The following is a 21,082-nucleotide window of genomic DNA, read 5'->3' on the forward strand; positions in this document are numbered from 1 at the left end:
CAAGATAAAGCAGCAAATATTATATCAAAATTAGTTATAATAGATAGACTAAGCAGTGTTTGGTTATTAGCTCCTCCAGACGATATTCTTGTTCAAATGCAAGAGGATGCAAACTTTTGTACTCATAGAAATCTAGTCTAATAGAATCTCCCAGTTTCAAAAAATGCTTGACTAAAATTATTTCGAGTTTAATGACATTATCTAGTGTGCAACAGGGAAAACTAAACTACATATGAAATGACACATTCTTATTTGAGATTATTACCAAACTTTATTTTTCAGTTCCAGAATCACGATTTTTTTGTCGTTTACCATATGAATGCTTTATGACTTACTGGTGAGAGGTTAGGCTATTATTTTTAACCTTTTCGAATCACTGCGTATACAGAAACCGAAAACTCTGAATAATTAAGCTCGGGTTTGAGTATGTACTTTATTATGGTTCTCACATGTTAATCTCATTTACGTGGAAAGTTGCATTAAATCTTTAACACGGAAGTAATGTCATAAACCTGGGTTGTGAGAAAGGGGTAGTTCAGGAAGTTTATTATTATTATAAGGGTAAACTGGGTACTTTTGTTATGATTAGCGTTTCTGCTATTTAGGCCGAGTGAATGTTATAATACAGGCAATTAAGTAATGAAATGAATTAATATTCTTCTTTCCCAATTATCGTCTGCTCTCTCTTTCCCTCCTCTAATTCGTCTAATTCTTCTTCTAACCCTCTAATTTCTCTCCCTCTGTTTCAATTATCTCCATCATTAGAGATCTATCCTGTTTATGAGCACCAATTTTGCTTGGTCGGCGAAATTATATTTCAATATTACTAGTCATAGTCATGTACTTAGATATGTAGCTCCTTCACTCAAAAAAAAATCTCTCGATTTACCAACGCATTTATTTCTGCATACACATATCAAATTGTATAAAAAAGTTCACCATCAATGAATCATGCTACAATTTTCTTCAAATCATCACATTTTAATCTCTCCAAATATTCTTCAAATATGTTATAAATAAATACTTATTGGGAAAGTTTCATCAAACAACATATAAAAAATCCGTGAGAAAATAAATTGTTAGTATAATAGAAAGAATATCACCAAAAAAAAATACTCATACTTAGGAAAATACTGTAAATTACGTTTTTTCCCTCAAGTTAATAGCAAATCAGAAAAAGGACAGAGAAGAAAAATGGTGATCTCAACATTAACAAACTCAGTATCTAAACCTAATTTTGTACTTAATCAAGGTCTAAAACCAAAACCCATTTCTTCAATAAATTTAAAACCCACTATTTCCTGTTCTTATGATTCTAATGGAGGTTTGTCACAAGCGATTGTTGTTTCAAAAATTGAGATTTGGAGTTTGGGTTTGGAGATTTTAACATCAGTTATGGTGATTGGTGCTCCTTTGGAAGCAAATGCTACTAGAATTGAGTATTATGCTACTGTTGGTGAACCACCATGTGAATTGAGGTATGTTAAATCAGGGTTGGGTTATTGGTATGTTTCTCCTGGGTTTAGTGATAATGCTCCACTTGGTGAACTTATTAATGTAAGTTCTTTGATGAATTTCTTGGTTTGAACTTATTTCTTTATGTATTTAGCTTACTGGGTTAAGTTTTATTTTATGGATTGCTTATTACAATAACTTTATGAATCTTGATGGTGCAAGTAGTCTAAAAATGTTTGATTAACATTAGACATGAAATATTTGGGGATAATGAAACATTAGATTGTATTAGAGCATATCATTTCGCCGAGATGCATCATTATCGATTTCTCCAAAATCACATTATGTTTCTTGCTAATATGGCCTTTGGATTTTTTTACGGACATGGATCTGAGCTTGTTAAAAATCATTAAGTCTTTTGAAGTGGCGTACAAAACAACTACGCGGAGCATAGAAATGTGCCCACCTAAGAATGACTTGGCTTTGCTTAAAGACATGAGAATTATGATTCAAGTAATATTATTATAGGTGTAAAACATCCGGATTTTATTTTTTTTGTTCTATAACTCAATTTGGTGGTCATGCTTTTTTTCCCTCGTCGTCTCCATCCTTTCTTTTTTCTCCAGATAAAAAGAAGAAAAAAAATCAGTACCCAAATAATTTACAGGTAACTCCTTATTATAAATACTTGGTAATACAAATTAACATATTTTAAAATAGACTTTTGAAAAAGTAAAGAAAATATAGAATCAGACTTACTTGAAGGCTTTTTTAAGTTTAACAGCCTCAAATGTGGGTTGACATGTAAACCTAAACTCTTGTATTTAGGGTCATAAACCTCGATCTTTATAGAGTTATTCCCGTGCATTTAAGAAACAAAAGCTTAATCGAGTACTAAAAATAGTATATTGCTAAAATGAAGCTAAAATAATCATACTAAATCACATTGTATTCTCCTTCGAGTTCGGAATGCCATGACCATTGCTCGTTAACGACTTTCCTCTCGGTTCCTTAATTAAAATCAAGTTTTGCCAAAAATAAAATTTACTTTTTCTATATAATTTCAACAGGAAAAGAAATGCTTAATTGATATTAAGGTACAGAGAGTTACCTTAGAGTAAGCATTTGCATTGTTAGGATAAATAGGTTTTGGAATGTGAGTATGCTCGGGTGTATTATTTTTAAGAATTTCCTGTTTTTCATTTACTTAATTAGTTGGTTAACTCCAAAAAAGACTAGAAAAGAATGAAAAATTTTCATGACATTTAATTAAATTTATAATAATAATAATAGTCTTTTTTTTCATATTGGTTTCAAAAGAATTAAGGTCAGCACCTGGTTCAACCGAAGCCAGTCTTTGACTTCTTGGGTCGACTGGCTACTAGTCAATGGTATGGTTGTGGGTTGAAAACGCAATCTCCTGTACTTATCTTTTCTTAACCACGGATCTTGTAAACGCAAATTATTTGCTTTCGCGCTATGCACATATATTGGAAAAGAGAAAAAAGAAGCAAGATAAATACAAATACTCTTCACGTCTAACATACGTAGGTGAAGAACTTCGAATTTGGTTGTCCATTTAGAAAGGTCAAATTAACTCTTTAAAGATAAAAAATTTGTCCATACATATCCGCATTGATGATATATGATTATACGTTTGTGTTAATTTTACTAGTCATATAGGTTGAATCTGCATACCTCATATGTTAGGGAAATCCCTATAGATCTTTTATTCTCGGCACAAATGTATATTTTTTGTTTTCGCTTATCTTTGTCAAAGGTTGAAACCTATATTTGAAATTAAATCAAAAGAATATCTTTAAGTAACATTCATTTAAAATTAAGAACATGCTAAATAACACAAAATATTATTCACCTTGGACGATTAGCGGATTGTTGTTGTGGTTGGTTTTGGTTGTGATTGTCATAATAATTTGGATGAATAGACTGCTCAGAGTTATCAGGTTGGTTGAAACATCGCTCATGAATTGATACTTGATCATTTGGATTATCCCGTGGATAAGCTTTTTTATCCACGCCAATTACATTTGATGCTGATGTTCTATTTTTATTTGCAGTTAGATCAATAACTTTTGGCGCATTTGTTAATTCGATAACTTCTGGCTGCTGAAAGTAGTTAATCAAAACTAATTGACATTATGATTCATTAATCAGACTTAAACTAAAACGGTTAGATAAACTTCAATTAGTATAAACACGGTTGATCAAAGAACATACAGTTGAAGAAGTTTCAAGGCATAGAGTTTTCGTCGCCGGATACTGAGAAATCAGTGGCACTAGCGACCGTGATGATGAAGAGGAACCATGGTAGTTATTTCGATTGAATCCAGTGATCCTTTCAACTTCTTCTAGTTCGAATGTTATATTTTTAATTTCATCATCCGCCATATTTATAAAAAATTCGTCATCATTACTGATGATAAGCAAAATAATATAATCAATTAGCCCATGCTCACAAATAAAGAAAAATACTATTATTTAAATGATAAACAATATAATTGTATAACGCTACACATAAAAGAGAAACACGCTTATCTTTTTTATTAAACAGAAAATACTAAACATGTCGTCTTTTTTAATAAAGCGGATATATTTTACCTATATGGACCCAATGGTTCTAAATCAGGAATTTGTTCCCCTTGACCCTGATGGTTAACGGAGGGTGCTTGATCTCTTTCCATATGACGAAATGATAACTCTTGGTCGTCACTAAGGTTGAGTTGGGGCTAATTTTCAAGGTAAAAATAATTCAACATTGTTAGTCATAGTTCCTTGAGTGCAAACACAAACGTATATGACATATAACTGTTACCTAATTATCACAAAGCTCAGTCTATTATATGCACGTACCATGGAAACTAATGGAAATTCAGGGTCGATAGTTGGACTCATCAACGTTATCTGCCCCCGCTCACTTGTTGATTCTGATGTTGGTAATGATGTGTTTATCAATCTTTGTTTGGACATTGAATAATCCAAATGCTCGTAACTTTCGGTATTTAAAATGCAATCGACATTATCGAACTCAAAGCTGGTAAATTTATCTGTAAGAATTAAACAATTAGTATAAATTTAAATAAATTTTTGAACTTCATGACCATATATTTGCCAAAGGTGTTTAACTCACTTGTTGGTTGAACAATTATAATCACTTGCAGACTCCAGCAATTTAAAATCGAAATTGGAGATGTTTGTATCATCATATGCATTAATAAGAAAATCTTTTCTTCCCTGAAAAATCATAATAAATACTTTATATTTCATTAGATATTATGGTATATAATTTCTTAACATGTTATATCGAATTAATGAATATAGAAATATAAATTGTATTTGATCGTAATCTAAATTTTAGCTAATTTTATTTACCTCCATAATATAGTGTTACTTAATTCTATCAGATATCCAAGTAACTCCAAAAGCAGAACCTAATAGAAAAACAATAAGCAACAAACAATTGGATAAATTAGATTTTATAGTGCTTTTAGAAAGTTTTTTTTTTATTAAGTCAAATAATAATAATAATATACAAATCCTTGAGATCCACCTAATTAAAACGAAAGCCTAATATATTAGTTAGCTTATTTGGTTGATCAAAATCACCCCTAATATAATTATAATTACATTGGTTGCTTTAATAATTAATAAATATCATAACCCCTTTTTAGGTAATAATAATTTATTATTATTAAATAAGACTTTCATGAAAATAATTAATAAAAGCTATTAGAATGTTCCTAATCCTAAAAAAATTGTGAATTTATCGAATAGAGTAGTTTATGAAACAAAATACTTACATATAAGTTTTAAAAAATCACGCATGACTATTTGAATTTATGTTGTTAATTCTTAAAGCTCGAGTAAAATTATTTCGATTTTAATGACATTAACTAGTGTACAACAAGAAATACCAGACTATATAAGCAAAGATAGATTGGTATTCGAAAGAATTACCGAACTTTATTTTTTCAATTTCAGAATAACGGGTTCCTTTTCGTTTACCATATAATTGCTTTATCAGTTATTGTCGAGGTTAGGGGATTATTTTTAGCCTTTTCGAATCACACCTCATTTATGAAAACCGAAAACTCAACCCGATTAATCTTAGATTTGAGTTGTTGTTTCAGTTCTCACACGTTTATCCGGTTTATGTGGCAAGTTACGTTAAACCTTTAACACGAAAACAAACATATACATTTACTTGGTCGTCAGAATCAAATTTCCCGTGATGGTCTACTTAAGATATCTAATTCCTTCAATCAAAAAGAAAGATCTCTCAATTTTGCTAACACATTTCTTCGTAATTATATAAAAAAAGTATCATCAATCAAATAAAAACAACATATAAAACCTATGAAAAATTCATTTGCTAGTAAAATAATGAGTTAAAAAAAAAGCATATTACCCAATAAAATACTCAAACTTACTTGGATTTTATGACTTTCCTGGCCCAAGCAATTTATAAAACCAAATGAGCAACATAACAGTAGTTTACAATAAGCATATTAACAGTAAACAAAAATGCGAATATTCAACGGTGATGTAAGAAAATCTTGAACCCTGATTTTGGGCATACCAAAATCTTTCTAGGCATACAAAACAATAGTCCCATCTTGGGTGACCTTATAAGGGGTACCCTATGGGTAGTTCAATTACCTATATACCCTTAATACAAAAATCTAAAATCAATTTTCTAAAAAATCAAAATCAGTTTCCCTTACCATCTCTTCTTCCTCCTCCTCCTCTAGCCGAACTCTTCCCCCTCCTGCGAAAAAAAAATTCATCATCGTGATTAATTGTCGATTCGTAAAAATTTGATCGTCGATTAAACTCAACCACATAATGACTCTTACAAAGAAAAGCAGGGACTAGGCAAACCAAATCGTCTTCTAATCCATCAATTGAAGAAGAAGAACCAATTGAAGATGAAGGTGTAGAAACTGAAAATCAACCACCAATTGAACCAGAAATTGAACCAACTGCATCTCCAACTCCGGAAATGAGGATAAAAAAGCAAGTTTTACAAACCCAATCTCCTATTTGCTGTTTTTCATCGACTAAATGACGGTTACAGTGTTGGGTTCGGCTCAAAATTGAGTTGCGTTTTTAGCCGAACTGTTCTTCACAAAAGCTTCCTGTAAGTGTATATGAACAGTTCAGCATGAAATTTCATGAAATTTCAAGCCGAACCTAGTCACAGATAGAGATGCATAGGGGTTCGGCGTATTCGATAATCATAATATGTGCCGAACCTAGCACATTAATGAGGCTCGACTATTACGATATTCTCAATATGTTCCGAACCAATAACAATATTTTAACCCAAAAAATAACAAATTGATGTTCGGCTCATACGATTTTCGAAATATAAGCCGAACCGGTAATTATTTTTTTTCCGAGCTATTCAGGATGTTGTTCGGCTTACTATGAAACTTTCATATAAGCCGAACTAGTGTCTAGCAAACAGTTCGGCACATGCAGTAAACAGATTCAGTAAGCCGAACCGTTCATCAATTGGTAGATTCGGCTCATAGATGTGAGCCGAACCTCAACCTGTTTCGCCGAACCATGATTCAAAAAACCTAACTTTTGATAATTGAGAGCTATAGAAGTGAGATTAAGTATAGGATATAAGTGTACCTGTGTATTAGAAGCATTGGGTTCCTCATCAATGTCTTCATCATCAGGATTTGGCTCATAAAAATCATCATCTTGAGTTTGTGTTTGAGTTTGAGCTTGAGTTTGAGTGGGTGTAAAATCATTCTCATAATCTAAGAAATCAGCCATTTTTGGATTATTGTTGTAGTTGATATGTATTTTCCTAGGTTTTTTAGATGAATGATGATCCTCCTCATCCTCCATTGAATCAAGAATTAGAATTTTCTCACTTTCTCCTCAAATTTTTCATCTAAACAACTCTTATAATTCTGAAAATTATTTTAATCACTAAACAAAATATTTAATCACTAATCAAGATTATTAACACTAATACGTAAAGGGCAGATTTTCCATTAAAAAATTTTGGGTTAAGGGGTTATCTGATTTTGCTATTTCACAATCTTTTTTGTCTTCATTCAGTATGCCTTGGAAGATTTTGGTATGCCCAAAATTATAGTTCAAAATCTTTTCAGTATTGTGTGCTTGGAAGAATATTCAAAAGCCCTTAAATAAAAAACGTTACACATAGAAGTTATCGGCATTTCTCATTTGTTCCTCGGACAATCCGAGAAACATCTCCCTAAACACGCCTGAGCCCGGAGATGTACTTAGCCCAGTTAAGCCCATAGGAAAATTCGGTAAACTACATTTTTGCCCCCATGTTAATGCCGTTAGAAATTCAGTTTTGAGAACCACAAACAGAAGATAGGAAGAGAAAATCCAGAGAAAGGACAGAGAAGAAAAATGGTGATCTCAACATTAACAAACTCAGTATCTAAACCTAATTTTATACTTAATCAAGGTCTAAAACCAAAGCCCATTTCTTCATTAACCTTAAAACCCACCATTTACTGTTCTTCTGATTCTAATGGAGGTTTGTCACAAGCGATTACTGTTGCAAAAAGAGAGGTTTTTACTTTGGGTTTGGGGATTTTGACATCAGCTATGGTGATTGGTGCTCCTTTAGAAGCAAATGCTACTAGAATTGAGTATTATGCTACTGTTGGTGAACCTCCTTGTGAACTCAATTACGCTAAATCAGGGTTGGGTTATTGTGATGTTTCTCCTGGGTTTGGTGATAATGCTCCACTTGGTGAACTTATTAATGTAAATGTTGATGAATTTTTTGGTTTGAAATTATTTGTTCATGGATTAAGTTTAATGGGTCTAGTTTTAATTTATGAATTGCTTATTACAATCACTTTAGACATGAAATTTTTGGGGCTAATGAAAATTGGATTGTACTAGAGCACATCATTTTGCCGAGATGCATCGTTGCTGATTTCGCCAAAATCGCATTATGTTTCTTGCTAATTGAATAAGGCCTTTGGATTCTTTTACAGATGTGGAAAATCCGAAAATGTTATGAACGTGTGGAAGCCATTGAGTTTGCAAATGAATAGCCTTTGAAATTTGTTCATGTTTTGTGCTTCATTTTGAATTTGCAGATTCACTACACTGCAAGGTTTGCAGATGGAACAGTGTTTGATAGCAGCTATAAACGTGGAAGATATCTCACAATGCGCATTGGTGTTGGCAAGGTATTTGCTGATTGGGCTCAATATTAAGTGTTTCATTGCCAGCTTAAAGCCAACATGCTTAGATGTAGAATGGTGGTTACTAGCAGATATGTTTGGTTGAGATAAAGTGGAAAAAAATGTTACAAGAAATGTATGGTGAACTGATTTATAACTTAGTGATAGTGAAACGAGTACTCTATAATCATGTTTGCAGGTGATTAAGGGGCTGGACCAAGGGATTGGAGGAGGTGAAGGTGTGGCTCCGATGGCTGTTGGTATGCTTGCAAACAACAAGAGCTGTTAATTTTGTGAACTTTTTGATCTTTTCTTGATATGTTTCTGTAATTGTAGGATAAATAAATCTAAAGCTATCCTTCACTTGCCTGCAGGAGGGAGGCGTAAACTTCAGATTCCTCCAGCATTAGCATATGGACCTGAACCTGCAGGATGCTTCGGAGGTGAAACTTTTTTATATCTATTGCATTGTTCTAATGGTTATCTGTTACCAAAATCACCTAAATAGAAATCGATGAATACTTGGAGGATTTACAAATTGTTAACACCTCCCAATTATCTTCTTTACACAGGTGAATGCAACATACCTGCGAATGCGACTCTTACCTACGACATTAACTTTGTAGGAGTTTACAAGTGAAAATTTAAAACTGCAGAGGTACCAATTTATAGAATAGCAAGTAGAATGACAAGAATTGGCAATGGCCCATCCCAGTGAGCTTCTTCCCCTGCTTACTCTGCTTATCCTTTATGAGTTCTTCCATATGTTATGATGCCTGAGGTTTAAGGGTCAACTCTGGTGCAATCTATATGGCACCTGTAATTGGGCAGTTGAGTTATCCTAACAACCCAACACCAAACAGTCAACTGGTCACAAATCCCTCAAGCACTCATGCTAGATACATATGTTTGTTCTCTCCTTGATTAGAACCATGTTATGCCCAAATGACTTCCACATATTCGTTTCTTTCTTGTCTAGTAGTTCCACTGTCAACTCGATTCGATGCTTTTCTATAAGTTGGTATTATCTATTTCACTCAAATAGTTTTGGTATTGGGCTGTCTGTTATTTGAATTTCAGAGTCTTAAAAGCATAATGGAGTCCAGTGCTTTATGGATCGCAGTTTATTAAGCAGAGGAGGATTACGGTTGCTGTCAAACTCAACCACGGATAAACGATTCTTGGAGATCATCATGTTATATCACTAGTGAGCCATCTCACATTCTGTAAGTGTAGATATGGTACAACATAAAGTTGATACCTTGTTAATAATAATTTACTGTTATCCATTTATATGTGAAGTTCCTTCTGTTTAGCAGCTAATTGAAGCTTCTTTCCTCTAAATTATCTGTATCTCATTACCATACGAATTTTATTTCACACATTGTCCATTTAATCTGGTCTCCTTTTGCTTTTGAAGCTTCCAATGTCCCATTTCCGTGACTTGGCTATTCTTTATCTTGCCCGCAATACATTGTCCCACCCTTATAGTGTTCCATTGTCAGTCATGAACAAATTTTAATCTCGAAACAGTGAAAAACATTAACACAGAAAGTCATAAGAAATCACAAAATATTAGATTTGGTCGAAGCATATGCTTAAACATATTTTTTTGCTCCACTCCTTTTATGCGTCTAATGAAATTATTCACTTCTTTAAGGTGTGCATAAATCGAATTTGATCAATTAAGAAACTATTAATCCACTTTTAGTCACCTTTTAGCCATGTGATTTCCGTCTTTACTTTGTAGTTTGTAGGATTTGCTTCTACTTTGATGCTTTCTTTGTTTAAGAATTATCTTTTCGTCTCTTCAGCTGTTTATGTGTTTACTTTCATATACATATCTAAGGATTCTAGGTGTAACTCACCGTCGAAATCTCATACGTCAGATAATTCGATAGAAAGTTATCAGCGTCAATAGCAACCGTTAAACTCCGAACCCTCATTTACTTTCATGTAGTTTTCTTCAAATTATTGAGCTTGAATTATTGGCTCTCATGGAGTCATCTTCATGTGATCAGATGTAGACATGTTAAAGGCACCTAGATATGTATGCATGACTATTGCAGAATCTCTAGTTTTCAAACAAAAAAACAAAAGCTACTCCAAGTCCCAACATTGAGAAAAATGGAAAGATTTAGATGATAATGAGAGGTGCCCAATGAAAACCATACACAAGCTGGTCTTCTTTTCCTCTTCTTGTATCAGCTAATATAGCTTGGCATCTGAATTTGAATAGTGTGTCACTCAGATTTCAGTGTGTATTTTATTGAAATGTCTGACTGGGGGCATGCATAAATGTTCAAGCAAAAGGTCACCAAGTCAGATAAAACTTGTTTGACTTGACCAATGTTACACAGAGTGATTGATTTGAGACTACTCAAGAAAATAACTTCATTCATTCTGTCTTGTCATGTCCATCACAACAACATACCTGCAAAGTCTCTGATTACCACAACCCCATTTTAATCATCATTATTTACTTGTACTACATCAGAGAAACTGACTGGAGTTTTACATATGAATTAGAGGTAATAATAGCCCATAAACTGATTGGACTTTTACATAATTAGTTAAGCTAGCCTGAACCCTGAACCTAGACTGCTAAATCAAGAAAATCCCACAAACTTTTCTTGTCTGAAGCAGTTTACATGATGGAGCAAGAATTGGGGTTATCATCACTAAACATGGCAATATAGTGATCATCTTGGTAATTCATTGTGGTTGTGGCAGTAGTGTTGTCAACTTTTCTAACATAACCAGGTGGTGCTTTTTTGTCATAAACTTGAGCAGTGTAAGGATTCATAACCAAGTTGTAAGGAATATAAGGCCATACTTCAGATTTGTTTCCTGTGGATTGAGCTCTCTTTAATACCTTGTTTGCTTCTACATATCCACTTACTGTCACCTTTTGTTCTTTCCTGTTAATCTCCACTGACTTTACTCCTGTTTAAAACAAACAAGCCATAATATCGTCGTTAGCATCGTAATTCCTACAGACCGGTGGAAAAATAAAAACAACACATAATTATCTTAGGGAAGGATTTTACCTCTCATTGAAGAAAGAGCATTCTTAACTTTAAGTTCACATCCTTCACAATCCATTCTAACTTTGAGTTCAACTGTCTGCATTTGTCTCCTTTTCTTGTGTCCATTGCCTAGTAAACCAGATAAATAATCTAAAGTATATCCAACACCCATTATGTGTGTTTCTTCTGAGAAAATTTGCAAATGAAGATTGAAGTTAAATTTTTCTTTGAAAGAATGACACTCAAGAAAGAGCTGAAGAAGTGCAAAAGGAGTGAAATGCTGGCAATGGGAAGATTTCTTGGGTTGGTCCTTGGGCTGGTTACATATATTTATAGGGTGGAAAAGCATGGATAGGTGTGAGAGAAAGAAACAGTAAAATACATCTGATATTACTTTGGCTATTGCTGGGGAGTTTTTTTTTTTTTTAACCAATAACTGATTACGAGTATCCGTGTTAGAAAATATCTGATGCTAACGTTATTTGAACTTAAATGTGTTCAAGTTCTTAAATATTATTCTGAAATTTTATTAAGTTTTTGTTTAGACGAGTTTGATTTCATTTGTGGGTAAATAATACTACTTCACAACACTGTCCACCTACTTGAGAGTCATCTCATCTGCAAGGATGTCATTGTTGTTAAGCTAGTTGGGTATCGGCAGCCACAGTGAAAAATCCTTGACAGTTGAGGAATATTGAATTGAATTTTTCTTTTTCTTTTGGATGGGAAAACAAAAGGTTGACACTTCCTGAAACCTAAAGGGGTTTGTATTAGTACAGTAATAAAACCTTTGTACTTAGTTTATGTTCCTGAATCTCTTTTCTCATAAAAACTTTGGAAAAAACCAAAAGAGAAACATCAAAAGTGATGCCACTACCACCACTTCCCAAAAGAATCAAAGAAAGCAAAATTAGGTTAAATCTCTTGGTAAATGAGACAAAATACATTCATCTGATTAATCACAGCTTTCTCAATTCTTAAGTACATTATTGGGCCATACTAGTATTTTACACCGAAAAGTTTAGTACTTTTAGGGCTAGAATGCTAATAGGGGATCTCAATTTGCTTTGGGGTGTACCATTTCAAAGGTGAAGAATGTTTTATCTAGACAATTTGGTAAACCCCAAAGTAAACTAATACCCCTCCTAGCAATCTTGTAAAATCAAGCTCATAACATGCCAGCAAAAACAAGCACAATAATGTTGAGTCACCATTAAAATTGTACTATATCTTAATTAGGATATAAACCAACCACCATTTAGGTAGACTGATTTGATTTCTTTAAAATGTAATGGGATTAACACTTTATGCATCAACCATTTCTTTGCAATTGATCCAAATCCAAGCATGGGGAAGCAGCTAATGTGGCTTTCAGTGAGAGAAGTGACAGATCTTTTTTCCCTGACTTTGATGTGGTTCTTCAATAATTGAAGGTTACTTGTGTCCAATTTTTAAGCTATGTGTGTGTTTATGGCTGTTGGAGTCTATGACACTACATATGGTAGATAGGTAGTGTCTTGGCAGAATGGATGTGATGCTTCAAAATTCAAATAGATGTTTTTTTTTTTGGAATTCCAAGTACAAAGAAGTGGACCATGAAAACAGTGGTGAAGTTACTTCTGGTGCAGGAACTGCCATTAACGAAATGAAAGAAAGAGGATGCTGCTGACTATAGATTCTATGTCTTTTTTCTCTTTCAAGTTAGTGGATTCCATAATTTTGGTTCCCCAATCTCATTGTTTTGTTGCAAATTGAAATGCACTCACTCGTGTAAGAATGGTATTTGACATTATCCAATCCAATGGCAACTGCTTCGAAAGAATTATTCTTAAATGTATTTTATTGAGGTCAGATATAGGATTTGTTTGACTTGGAGCAAGCACAAGGATTGAAAGATTTTAGTAGGAAAATCATTACCAGGAGCGGAATGTAACCATAGTGGTTGCATTTTCCAGCATAGTAGTGCTTGCTCTAGGGAGCAAAGATTAGACGAGAAACAAAGACTTCTAACCCGATAACGGGTTTGATGGCGTGAATTGATCCGATTCTTAGTCGTCTTTGATCTTTCCTGGAGGCTAGAAATGCCAGCTTATATGTTCTTAATCGTCTAGGTATCTTACCCAACATAGGATGCACTTCAAATTTTAAAGTGGTTGTTTAGGAATTGGATCCTTTCTTACACCATGTTTGGTTACTCCTGACTCATCTGAGTCGTCTGGATCTGAATCATCTGGATCTGAGTGAAATCACCTGACTCATCTGGATCTGAGTCAATATGTTTGTTTTGAGTCAGATCTGACTCATTTGACTCGGAAATAAGTGAGTCAGTGGTTTGGTCCCATGAGTCAGGGGTATTTTGTTACCTGACTCAAATGAGTCCGAGTCAAGGGTTATGTCTGAGTCAGAAGTCGAGTCAGATCTGACTCAAAAAGGAAAACAAACGGTCTGGCTGCTGACTCGGTCCGAGTCAGGGGTTGACTCAGATTCAGGCGCCGAGTCAGCTGCAAACAAACAAGTTCTCAGGCAGAATTTGACCTTTGATAGATTTTCCATTCTCGACTGCACTCTAGATTCAATCCTATTGCCTCCTACCTTACGCTTCCTCGAATTACAAAGCCGAGGGGAAATGGCAAAATGGAATTTTCATTTTTCCTACTTTTGCGACAGGTGCATCAAAAAAGGTTGTGGTTTCAAGAAGTTACAATTTATTGTACATAGAAAATGGAACAACTACAACAATTACAGAAGCTAACCAAGCTGCCTGGTCCAATCAAAAGGTTCCAACTCTTTGGCAAACAGTCCTACAGCTTGCTCTTGAGATTCTGAATCCAATCATTCTTCTGACGACGTCTGTACATGTCCTCCTCAGGTAATTGCCTCTGATGACATTTATACCGAAGTTGCTCTTAAACTGCCTTTCATCGTCTATTACATGGACAAAAAACCCTTATCCAGACCAAACTCAACATGGAAATAAGGGAAGTCCTTTGGGATTGAACCACGTAGTCCTTTCGCGCTTGTGTCAATCAGCTTTTTTTGCATTGTGTTGGCTCCACTCATCTTCTGCTTCATCTATCGCCTTTTTGAAATATAAAGGAGCTTGCTTTGCTATTTCTCGGGGTAAAGGAATACACTCGACCAAGCAATGCCGCTGTTGCTTTGCAATGTCCATCACAGTTTCAAGGAACACCACATCTTTATCTTGCTTTGCAAACATCATGATAAGGCATTTCTTGAAGTTGCGAATTTCATCCCACACATTGCTGTCAATATTTCTAGGGGCTGCTTCATGCTGCGTAGGTAAAATGCAGCAATGGCCATGCACTACCGGCTGCTATTGTGGTAACATCAAATAAGTGAAATTTTCTAATGCAACAACAAATAAGATGTTTTGGCCTTGTTGGGTTTTCAAAGCAAAACTGGCAGCCTTCTTGCTGAGTCATTATCCGACTTGCAACACCGTAGTTATTGTTTTGTTCTCTTCTGGAATTGCCATTTTTAATAGTAAATAAAATTATATAGTAATAAAAATTAAAAACTACTAATATTCTGATATTCAACACTATAGATCAAGACGCAGGAACTCCAATGAGATTATTAATGTTTTTGTACACACCCAACCAGGCAGCCAAAAGGAATTTCTTTTCTTTATTCGGGGACAATATCACTGACAATGACAAAAAGCCATTGCATTGCACAATGGGACTGTAACAAAAAATAAAAATTCCACCCGGAACTGGCAAGCAAAATTATGTATCCCACATATCATGGGATAATAACTACAAAAGCTGCATATAGAAAAAACAGAACCCTAAACTACTCTTTATGTAAGACTGATGGCTGTAGCATATGATTGAAGTACGGAAAGAGCTTGCTCTGCGATGGCCCTGTTCCTTGCCTGTATCACCCAATTGCCAACAATTTCCTCTGCTTTGCTACCACTGACACCTTTTTCTAGGCTTTCTGCTGCTTCAGCCAGTTTTCCTTCGGCCAGAAGCCTCTCAACCCTGCTGATGACAGACTCGATCCCGTCCCCGGATGGATCATCTTCCTTAACCTGTAAACAGGATACACCCTCAGATAATCAGAAGGAAGTTAATAGTTTCTATATTTGAGGTTTGGGTAATGAAAAGTGAACTGTGATATTGTGCAGAAAGTGCTGCTATTTACTGCATTATTACCTTCAAAGAAGACGCGACATGTGCGATTGTATGTGTCAAGATGCCTCCTCCACCAGGTGGGATAAGACTATAATGCCGGAGCGTGTCTTTCAATGTAGTAAACTGCATGACGAAACAAACATTAGACATGTACAGTTCATTTTTGTTATTTTTCAAAATATGGTATCTCGCAAAAAAACTTGTTACTGTAATTTCTTGTGGTTGCTAAACTACACAGATTAAAAATTAGAACTAGAAAAACAGATACTCTACAAAGATGAAGTGCAATACTGCCACTAGTTTTCCATTGTTAAATCCCTCTGTAAGAATTCCTTCCTACTTCAGAAAAGCAGAACTATGTCCACATAGACTAAGTGTAAAGTAAAAAATATGACAAAGAGAAGGAAGCAGGGCAGTGAAGAATTTGCTCAACAGAACCCATAAAGGCAAAGGGAGGGGTAATATAGTGATTGACATCTGTTAAAAGAGAGTAAAATAGTATTTATATGTGACGAAAAGAAGTTCAAAGCTTCAGCACTTGCCTTCTGGTTCAATTGAAATTGCGTGTCTGTACCATGCTTTAACGTTTCTTCTGGAAGAGTTGACAAGACCAATTCCAAGAGGGAGTCTTTGTCAATGCCGTCAAGATATGTACGTAGTACATTTACCTCTCTCTGAATAGGTAATCCATTAGATAGTGCATCTTCTAATGCAAGTGTTCCCTGTACAACCCCAAACAAACAACTCAGATGCAGAAGTCTGTAATTTGAGAACAGATAAATAAACAGAAGATACAACTTAGGTTGTTACAGGAAGGAGCATGGACTCAACATTTATTCATTATCAAAGAAGGAAATAAAAAAGAGTTACCAGAGCCAGCTTGTATACAGAGTGACTCTGCCGGGACTCTTCAGATCGCGCCAAGAAAGCCATGCACAAGGCATTAATCTATAACAAAAGAACCATACACCCTAAATCGATTAACTATTAACCAAAAGGTAGCTGCAGGAGTCCAGTAAAGCACAGAATGAGAATTGCGTGCATGTAACTCAACAGATAACTCACATTAAGATTAGCCTCTGCCATCTTTTCGATCTGTGATGCTTTCTCATTAGCAATAGCAGCAGCAAGTTTTGCTTTTGCCAAGTCTTGGATCTTATTCAACTGTGCCTCTGCTTCATTTTCCTGGCACCACCACATGTTTAGCAAATGGTGTAACGAGTGCACATAAGATGTAACAATATATTTATTTTTTTAATCTTTCTGTAAGTAAATAATAGAATTTAACCGCAGGGGTAGGAATAAACCTTTCTTTCCAGTTCCCGCTTGAGATCCTCTTCTGCTTTTTCTTGAAGCAACTTTGTGTTAGCTGCAAACTTGACCCTTTCTTTGTTTAACTCCTGAGAACAGATCAGCATTAGTCTCTCAACACAATCATACACTTAATGCATACAGAACTAGGTCACGCACTGGTAATAGAACATGTGTACTTCCAGCAAAATATACCTAACCAGAAGGACCATAACATAAAATTCCAGATAAAAAGAAAGGAACCCATCAGCTATATCTCGAACTAAATGTTTTCTGAAAAACCTTAATTGCTGCTCAAAGCAGAGACAACAGGACATTCATGAAAAACTGAATGTAAATTTGATAAAGTAGCATTGTTTATCAATGTCCATGGTGAAGACTACTACAACCTTCTCCAACATTGCAGCTTCTTCTGCATACATGAGTTGCCTGGCTCTGGCATCCTTCAACTCTTTCTCATACTTCTCCTATAGTGCCGCATGAAAAAGAAATATAGGCAGTTAATAGTCAAATTGAGATGCAAAATCAGCAAGTCAAATAAATTGTAATGCCTTAGACTTTAAACAGCATATCCACCTTCAAAATTCTCTTTTCCTCAGAAAATACATGAGCATCTAACTCAAACTGCTTTCTTTCAGCTGCGTGAAGGGCATCCAAGAAATCAAGAACCAACTTTCCATCCTTGGATATGTACGCATCCTTCAACTCATCACTCGTGCTTAGTAACACCTTCAGTTTGTAAAACAGACAACAGAGATACGGACATTATACAACTTGTTAAACTCTTTGGTTACAAGTTTACACAACATAATTACAGTTAAAGAGACCGTGGTAAAAGCTAATTGTTTATACCTCTTTTGCTTCAGAAAAAGGCACGGATACATCAGTAACCTTCTCATGGGAAGAAGTTGTTGGGCTACCCTCATCTTTCTGGAGAGAATATTCAGCAAGAAGTGCATTGGATGATTCAGAAGCATTAACTACAGGAGCCTGAAAGAAAACAATAAAACAAAATCCTGAATTTAAAGTCAAGTAAAATGAATTTGCAGAACAATATGAAAAAGTTAAGCATTCCTAGTATATTGATAAGCTGATATAGTAAATATAAAATCATGGTGGAACCTATTCAGCTAACCGTTTCGATTTCAGAACTAGCGATAGGAGAAAGAAGATAATTCTTTGAGCATAACTGACAACTATGTTGCACTGGGATGAGAATCACCGACATTGCATTTTTACTGCCATAGCCATCATAAGATTCATAACAATTGAAACAAGCAACGCATTCTGAATTACGTACCTGTCTTAATCTAGTTATTAACTTTCTTTTAAAAAGAGTCTCTCTGAGCATTGCTATTACACGAAATATCACATGAGAACTTAGTGTTTTGCCATTTCTAGAGTCCATGTATTTTTGCGGCCTAGCAACATTCAAGTTTTTTAGCATAGGTTGGTTGGAGAGTTATCTTTTACATGATTGAATAGTTTTGTTCTTGCCTGGAATATTTAGTGTTTTCATAAGCATCTGACATTTCTATATGGCAGGCAGTGAACATTTGATATAAAATTATTCTGGTTGGTGGCAAATTCAGATGTGCATGCATTAACGTTGTCAAAGGAACATAACAGCTACTAACTAAAATGTTAGATGCATCACCAAGCGTCAAGATAGATAAAAAAAGGAAACAAAGTACTCTTACCTCTGTTGTCTCCTCCAAGGTAAGATTATCGGGTGAGGTTGGTATTGACTCAGCCTCTTGAGCTACAATATTTGTCTCAGTTTCTTGAGAAACAGCTGTGGATGCTACGAAGTCTCCAATTTCCCTTTTGTTGAGGTCGTCGTTTAATGATACTTCAGAAGAAGTGGTAGTAGTAGTCTCGCCAAGAATCGGATCTTCTTGAGGTGCCACACTCTCTTGGTCAATTACCTTATCTTCTTGAGCAGACACATTCGATTCCCCTTGAACATCAGGAACGCCCAAAGCAACACCCTCGTCATTTTTCTCAACATTAACCAAATCAGACCCCAACTTACTCGTCTCCACTTGCTTTTCTAACTCTCCTGCTTCCTTCAAACCGACATCCTTCTTAGCGTCAATGTTATATAACTCATTCGAAGATTTCTCCTCTTTAACAAAAGGATAACCTAAATGTCCACCTTGATAGGCTGCAACTGCACCCCCAACTGCAACACTTCCAAAAAAAATCTTCAACCAGGTACCAGTTTTAGGTGCTTCTTTTGGTGGTGTTGGTGGTGGTGGTGGTGGTGGTGGGGTTTTTCCTACTGAAGCAGCTGGTGAGGGTGAACCAGCTGGTTTTTGAAGTGTTGTAGTAGTAGGTTTAAACGAAAATCCTTTTCTCGACAAAAGAAAATATGGCAACTACAATTCAACAATCAAAACAGAAAAAAAAGAATCAGAAAATAAGCAATCAAATGAAGAATTCAGTTAATGTAGAGATTATTCTTCATACCTGAGTTGTTTTGCTTTGTCTGTAGACTCTTTGAACGGATTTGCCGGACTCCAGCATTCCCCTATGTCAAATTACCAAATCAAAATTAGTACGCCATTCATAGATGCAATTCTTATACTGAAACTAGTTAATGAAAACCGTAATTTAGCAAATGAATGGCAAAGAAATTATACTGGTTTAGATTTATTTTAGAAAAAACCCTAGAATTAAAAAATTGAAAATGATTGTGAAATTTGTGTTGTACCTTCGCAACATCGTGATGAATTTGTGTATCAGAATGTAGAAAACCTAATTCTTATGCTCAGTTTCAGAGGAGATGATGGAATTCTCCTTCTGCTGCTGCTTCCATTGAAGAGACGAAAGAGAGAGGGAGGGAAGAAGTGTTGTAGGCTTGTTGAAGGGGTCGCAGTCGGAATTATGGGTGTAATTTTAGGGCCGTGCCTCTGTTATGCCTGACATGGGTCGGCTGATCTACACATGACTCACTATCGGATGGGTGCGGCGAGGGGCAGTAAACGGGGTTTCTTTCGTGGAACCAACTCTTTTGAAAACGTGGCTTGATCAGTAATGTGAATGTCATGGATTATTACAGTTTGCATAATAATCACGAGTTTTTTTGATAAGGTTTTCTATAGTGGGACAAAAAAAAATAGAAAAAAAGGATTGATTGGTTTCTTGAATCTGACCCAGACAATAGCTAGTTGAATCAAACTTTAAAAAAAGGATTGATTGGTTTTCTAAAATTTGCTTGGCACTTAATATTATGTAACCATAATGAGTCTTGGGCTTTAAATATATTATGTGATAAAGGAATTATAGCTTAAACTGATATCTGCTAGATGATTCCTGGTTCGGGTGTTGTAATATCTTCTGTAACTCAAAATACATAGTGTAGTCCAAAAGTATGATATTGTGGCTTAAAATTGCCTCATAGCACCGAATTTACACTGACACCAAAAAAATTGAAATCTGATTTAGAATTTATTTTATGACATGAAATTTGCACTATAACAAAAAATCTCATATAGCTAAAACTTGCTCATGAGTTGAAGTTTTATGGACAATCTATATGGGTCTTGTGGCCAATATTAGTCGTGAGATCTAAATCGTGTCGTCGTCCAAATGTCATGTGGCATAGAATCATCGTGTATCAAAATATGTCTTTGTGACCCATGATTTGGCATATTTTACAAAAAAAAAAAAAAGTATTGCAATACGAAAATCTGAACAAACTTTTGGTCTGTAATCTAAGGTAATATTATAAAATATGTTATTATAACTGTATTGATTTTATGACATGTAAAGCTAAGGATAAAATAGACATCATGAGTCATATTAGACAGACTCAAGTCAATCATATTTTAAAGCTTGAACAGTCCAACTTAAATTTAGAGCTCGATTAGTTCAATTCTGCTCTACTAGAGCATAGCTTACACTGGCC

The 21,082-nt window shown here is 34.9% G+C and overlaps 4 protein-coding genes across 5 annotated transcripts; 2 read left to right on the forward strand and 2 right to left on the reverse strand.

Annotated features, from left to right (window-relative positions):
• The first annotated feature begins 1,194 nt into the window (after positions 1 to 1,194).
• On the forward strand, positions 1,195 to 1,699 carry LOC113290479 (photosynthetic NDH subunit of lumenal location 4, chloroplastic-like). The gene is made up of 2 exons (XM_026540079.1): positions 1,195 to 1,557; positions 1,610 to 1,699. Exons 1-2 carry the CDS (start codon positions 1,195 to 1,197, stop codon positions 1,697 to 1,699), a joined length of 453 nt encoding a protein of 150 aa, XP_026395864.1.
• Positions 1,700 to 7,813: 6,114 nt separating this feature from the next.
• On the forward strand, positions 7,814 to 10,089 carry LOC113286920 (photosynthetic NDH subunit of lumenal location 4, chloroplastic-like). 2 transcript variants are annotated; one of them, XM_026535565.1, is made up of 6 exons: positions 7,814 to 8,241; positions 8,583 to 8,675; positions 8,869 to 8,929; positions 9,044 to 9,112; positions 9,242 to 9,327; positions 9,750 to 10,089. In XM_026535565.1, the coding sequence occupies exons 1-5, from the start codon at positions 7,879 to 7,881 to the stop codon at positions 9,307 to 9,309; spliced, it is 654 nt and encodes a 217-aa protein (XP_026391350.1). In that variant the 5' UTR covers positions 7,814 to 7,878; the 3' UTR covers positions 9,310 to 9,327; positions 9,750 to 10,089. The 2 variants fall into 2 exon arrangements, 1 of the variants encoding a protein (XP_026391350.1); XR_003329575.1 differs by having other exon boundaries at positions 7,815 to 8,241; positions 9,242 to 9,383.
• Positions 10,090 to 11,046: 957 nt separating this feature from the next.
• LOC113285432 (heavy metal-associated isoprenylated plant protein 23-like) lies at positions 11,047 to 12,005 on the reverse strand. Its single transcript, XM_026534315.1, has 2 exons — positions 11,720 to 12,005; positions 11,047 to 11,615 (listed from the first exon to the last, which is right to left on the reverse strand). The coding sequence occupies exons 1-2, from the start codon at positions 11,868 to 11,870 to the stop codon at positions 11,317 to 11,319; spliced, it is 450 nt and encodes a 149-aa protein (XP_026390100.1). The 5' UTR covers positions 11,871 to 12,005; the 3' UTR covers positions 11,047 to 11,316.
• Positions 12,006 to 15,261: 3,256 nt separating this feature from the next.
• On the reverse strand, positions 15,262 to 20,045 carry LOC113286921 (MICOS complex subunit MIC60-like). The gene is made up of 12 exons (XM_026535566.1): positions 19,886 to 20,045; positions 19,642 to 19,702; positions 18,870 to 19,550; positions 18,022 to 18,159; positions 17,746 to 17,898; positions 17,559 to 17,636; positions 17,166 to 17,258; positions 16,924 to 17,043; positions 16,729 to 16,806; positions 16,401 to 16,580; positions 15,880 to 15,981; positions 15,262 to 15,755 (listed from the first exon to the last, which is right to left on the reverse strand). Exons 1-12 carry the CDS (start codon positions 19,894 to 19,896, stop codon positions 15,522 to 15,524), a joined length of 1,929 nt encoding a protein of 642 aa, XP_026391351.1. The 5' UTR covers positions 19,897 to 20,045; the 3' UTR covers positions 15,262 to 15,521.
• Between the last annotated feature and the right edge of the window lie 1,037 nt (positions 20,046 to 21,082).

The sequence above is a fragment of the Papaver somniferum genome, chromosome 6, assembly GCF_003573695.1.
Source record: "Papaver somniferum cultivar HN1 chromosome 6, ASM357369v1, whole genome shotgun sequence".
Taxonomy (NCBI): Eukaryota; Viridiplantae; Streptophyta; class Magnoliopsida; order Ranunculales; family Papaveraceae; genus Papaver; species Papaver somniferum.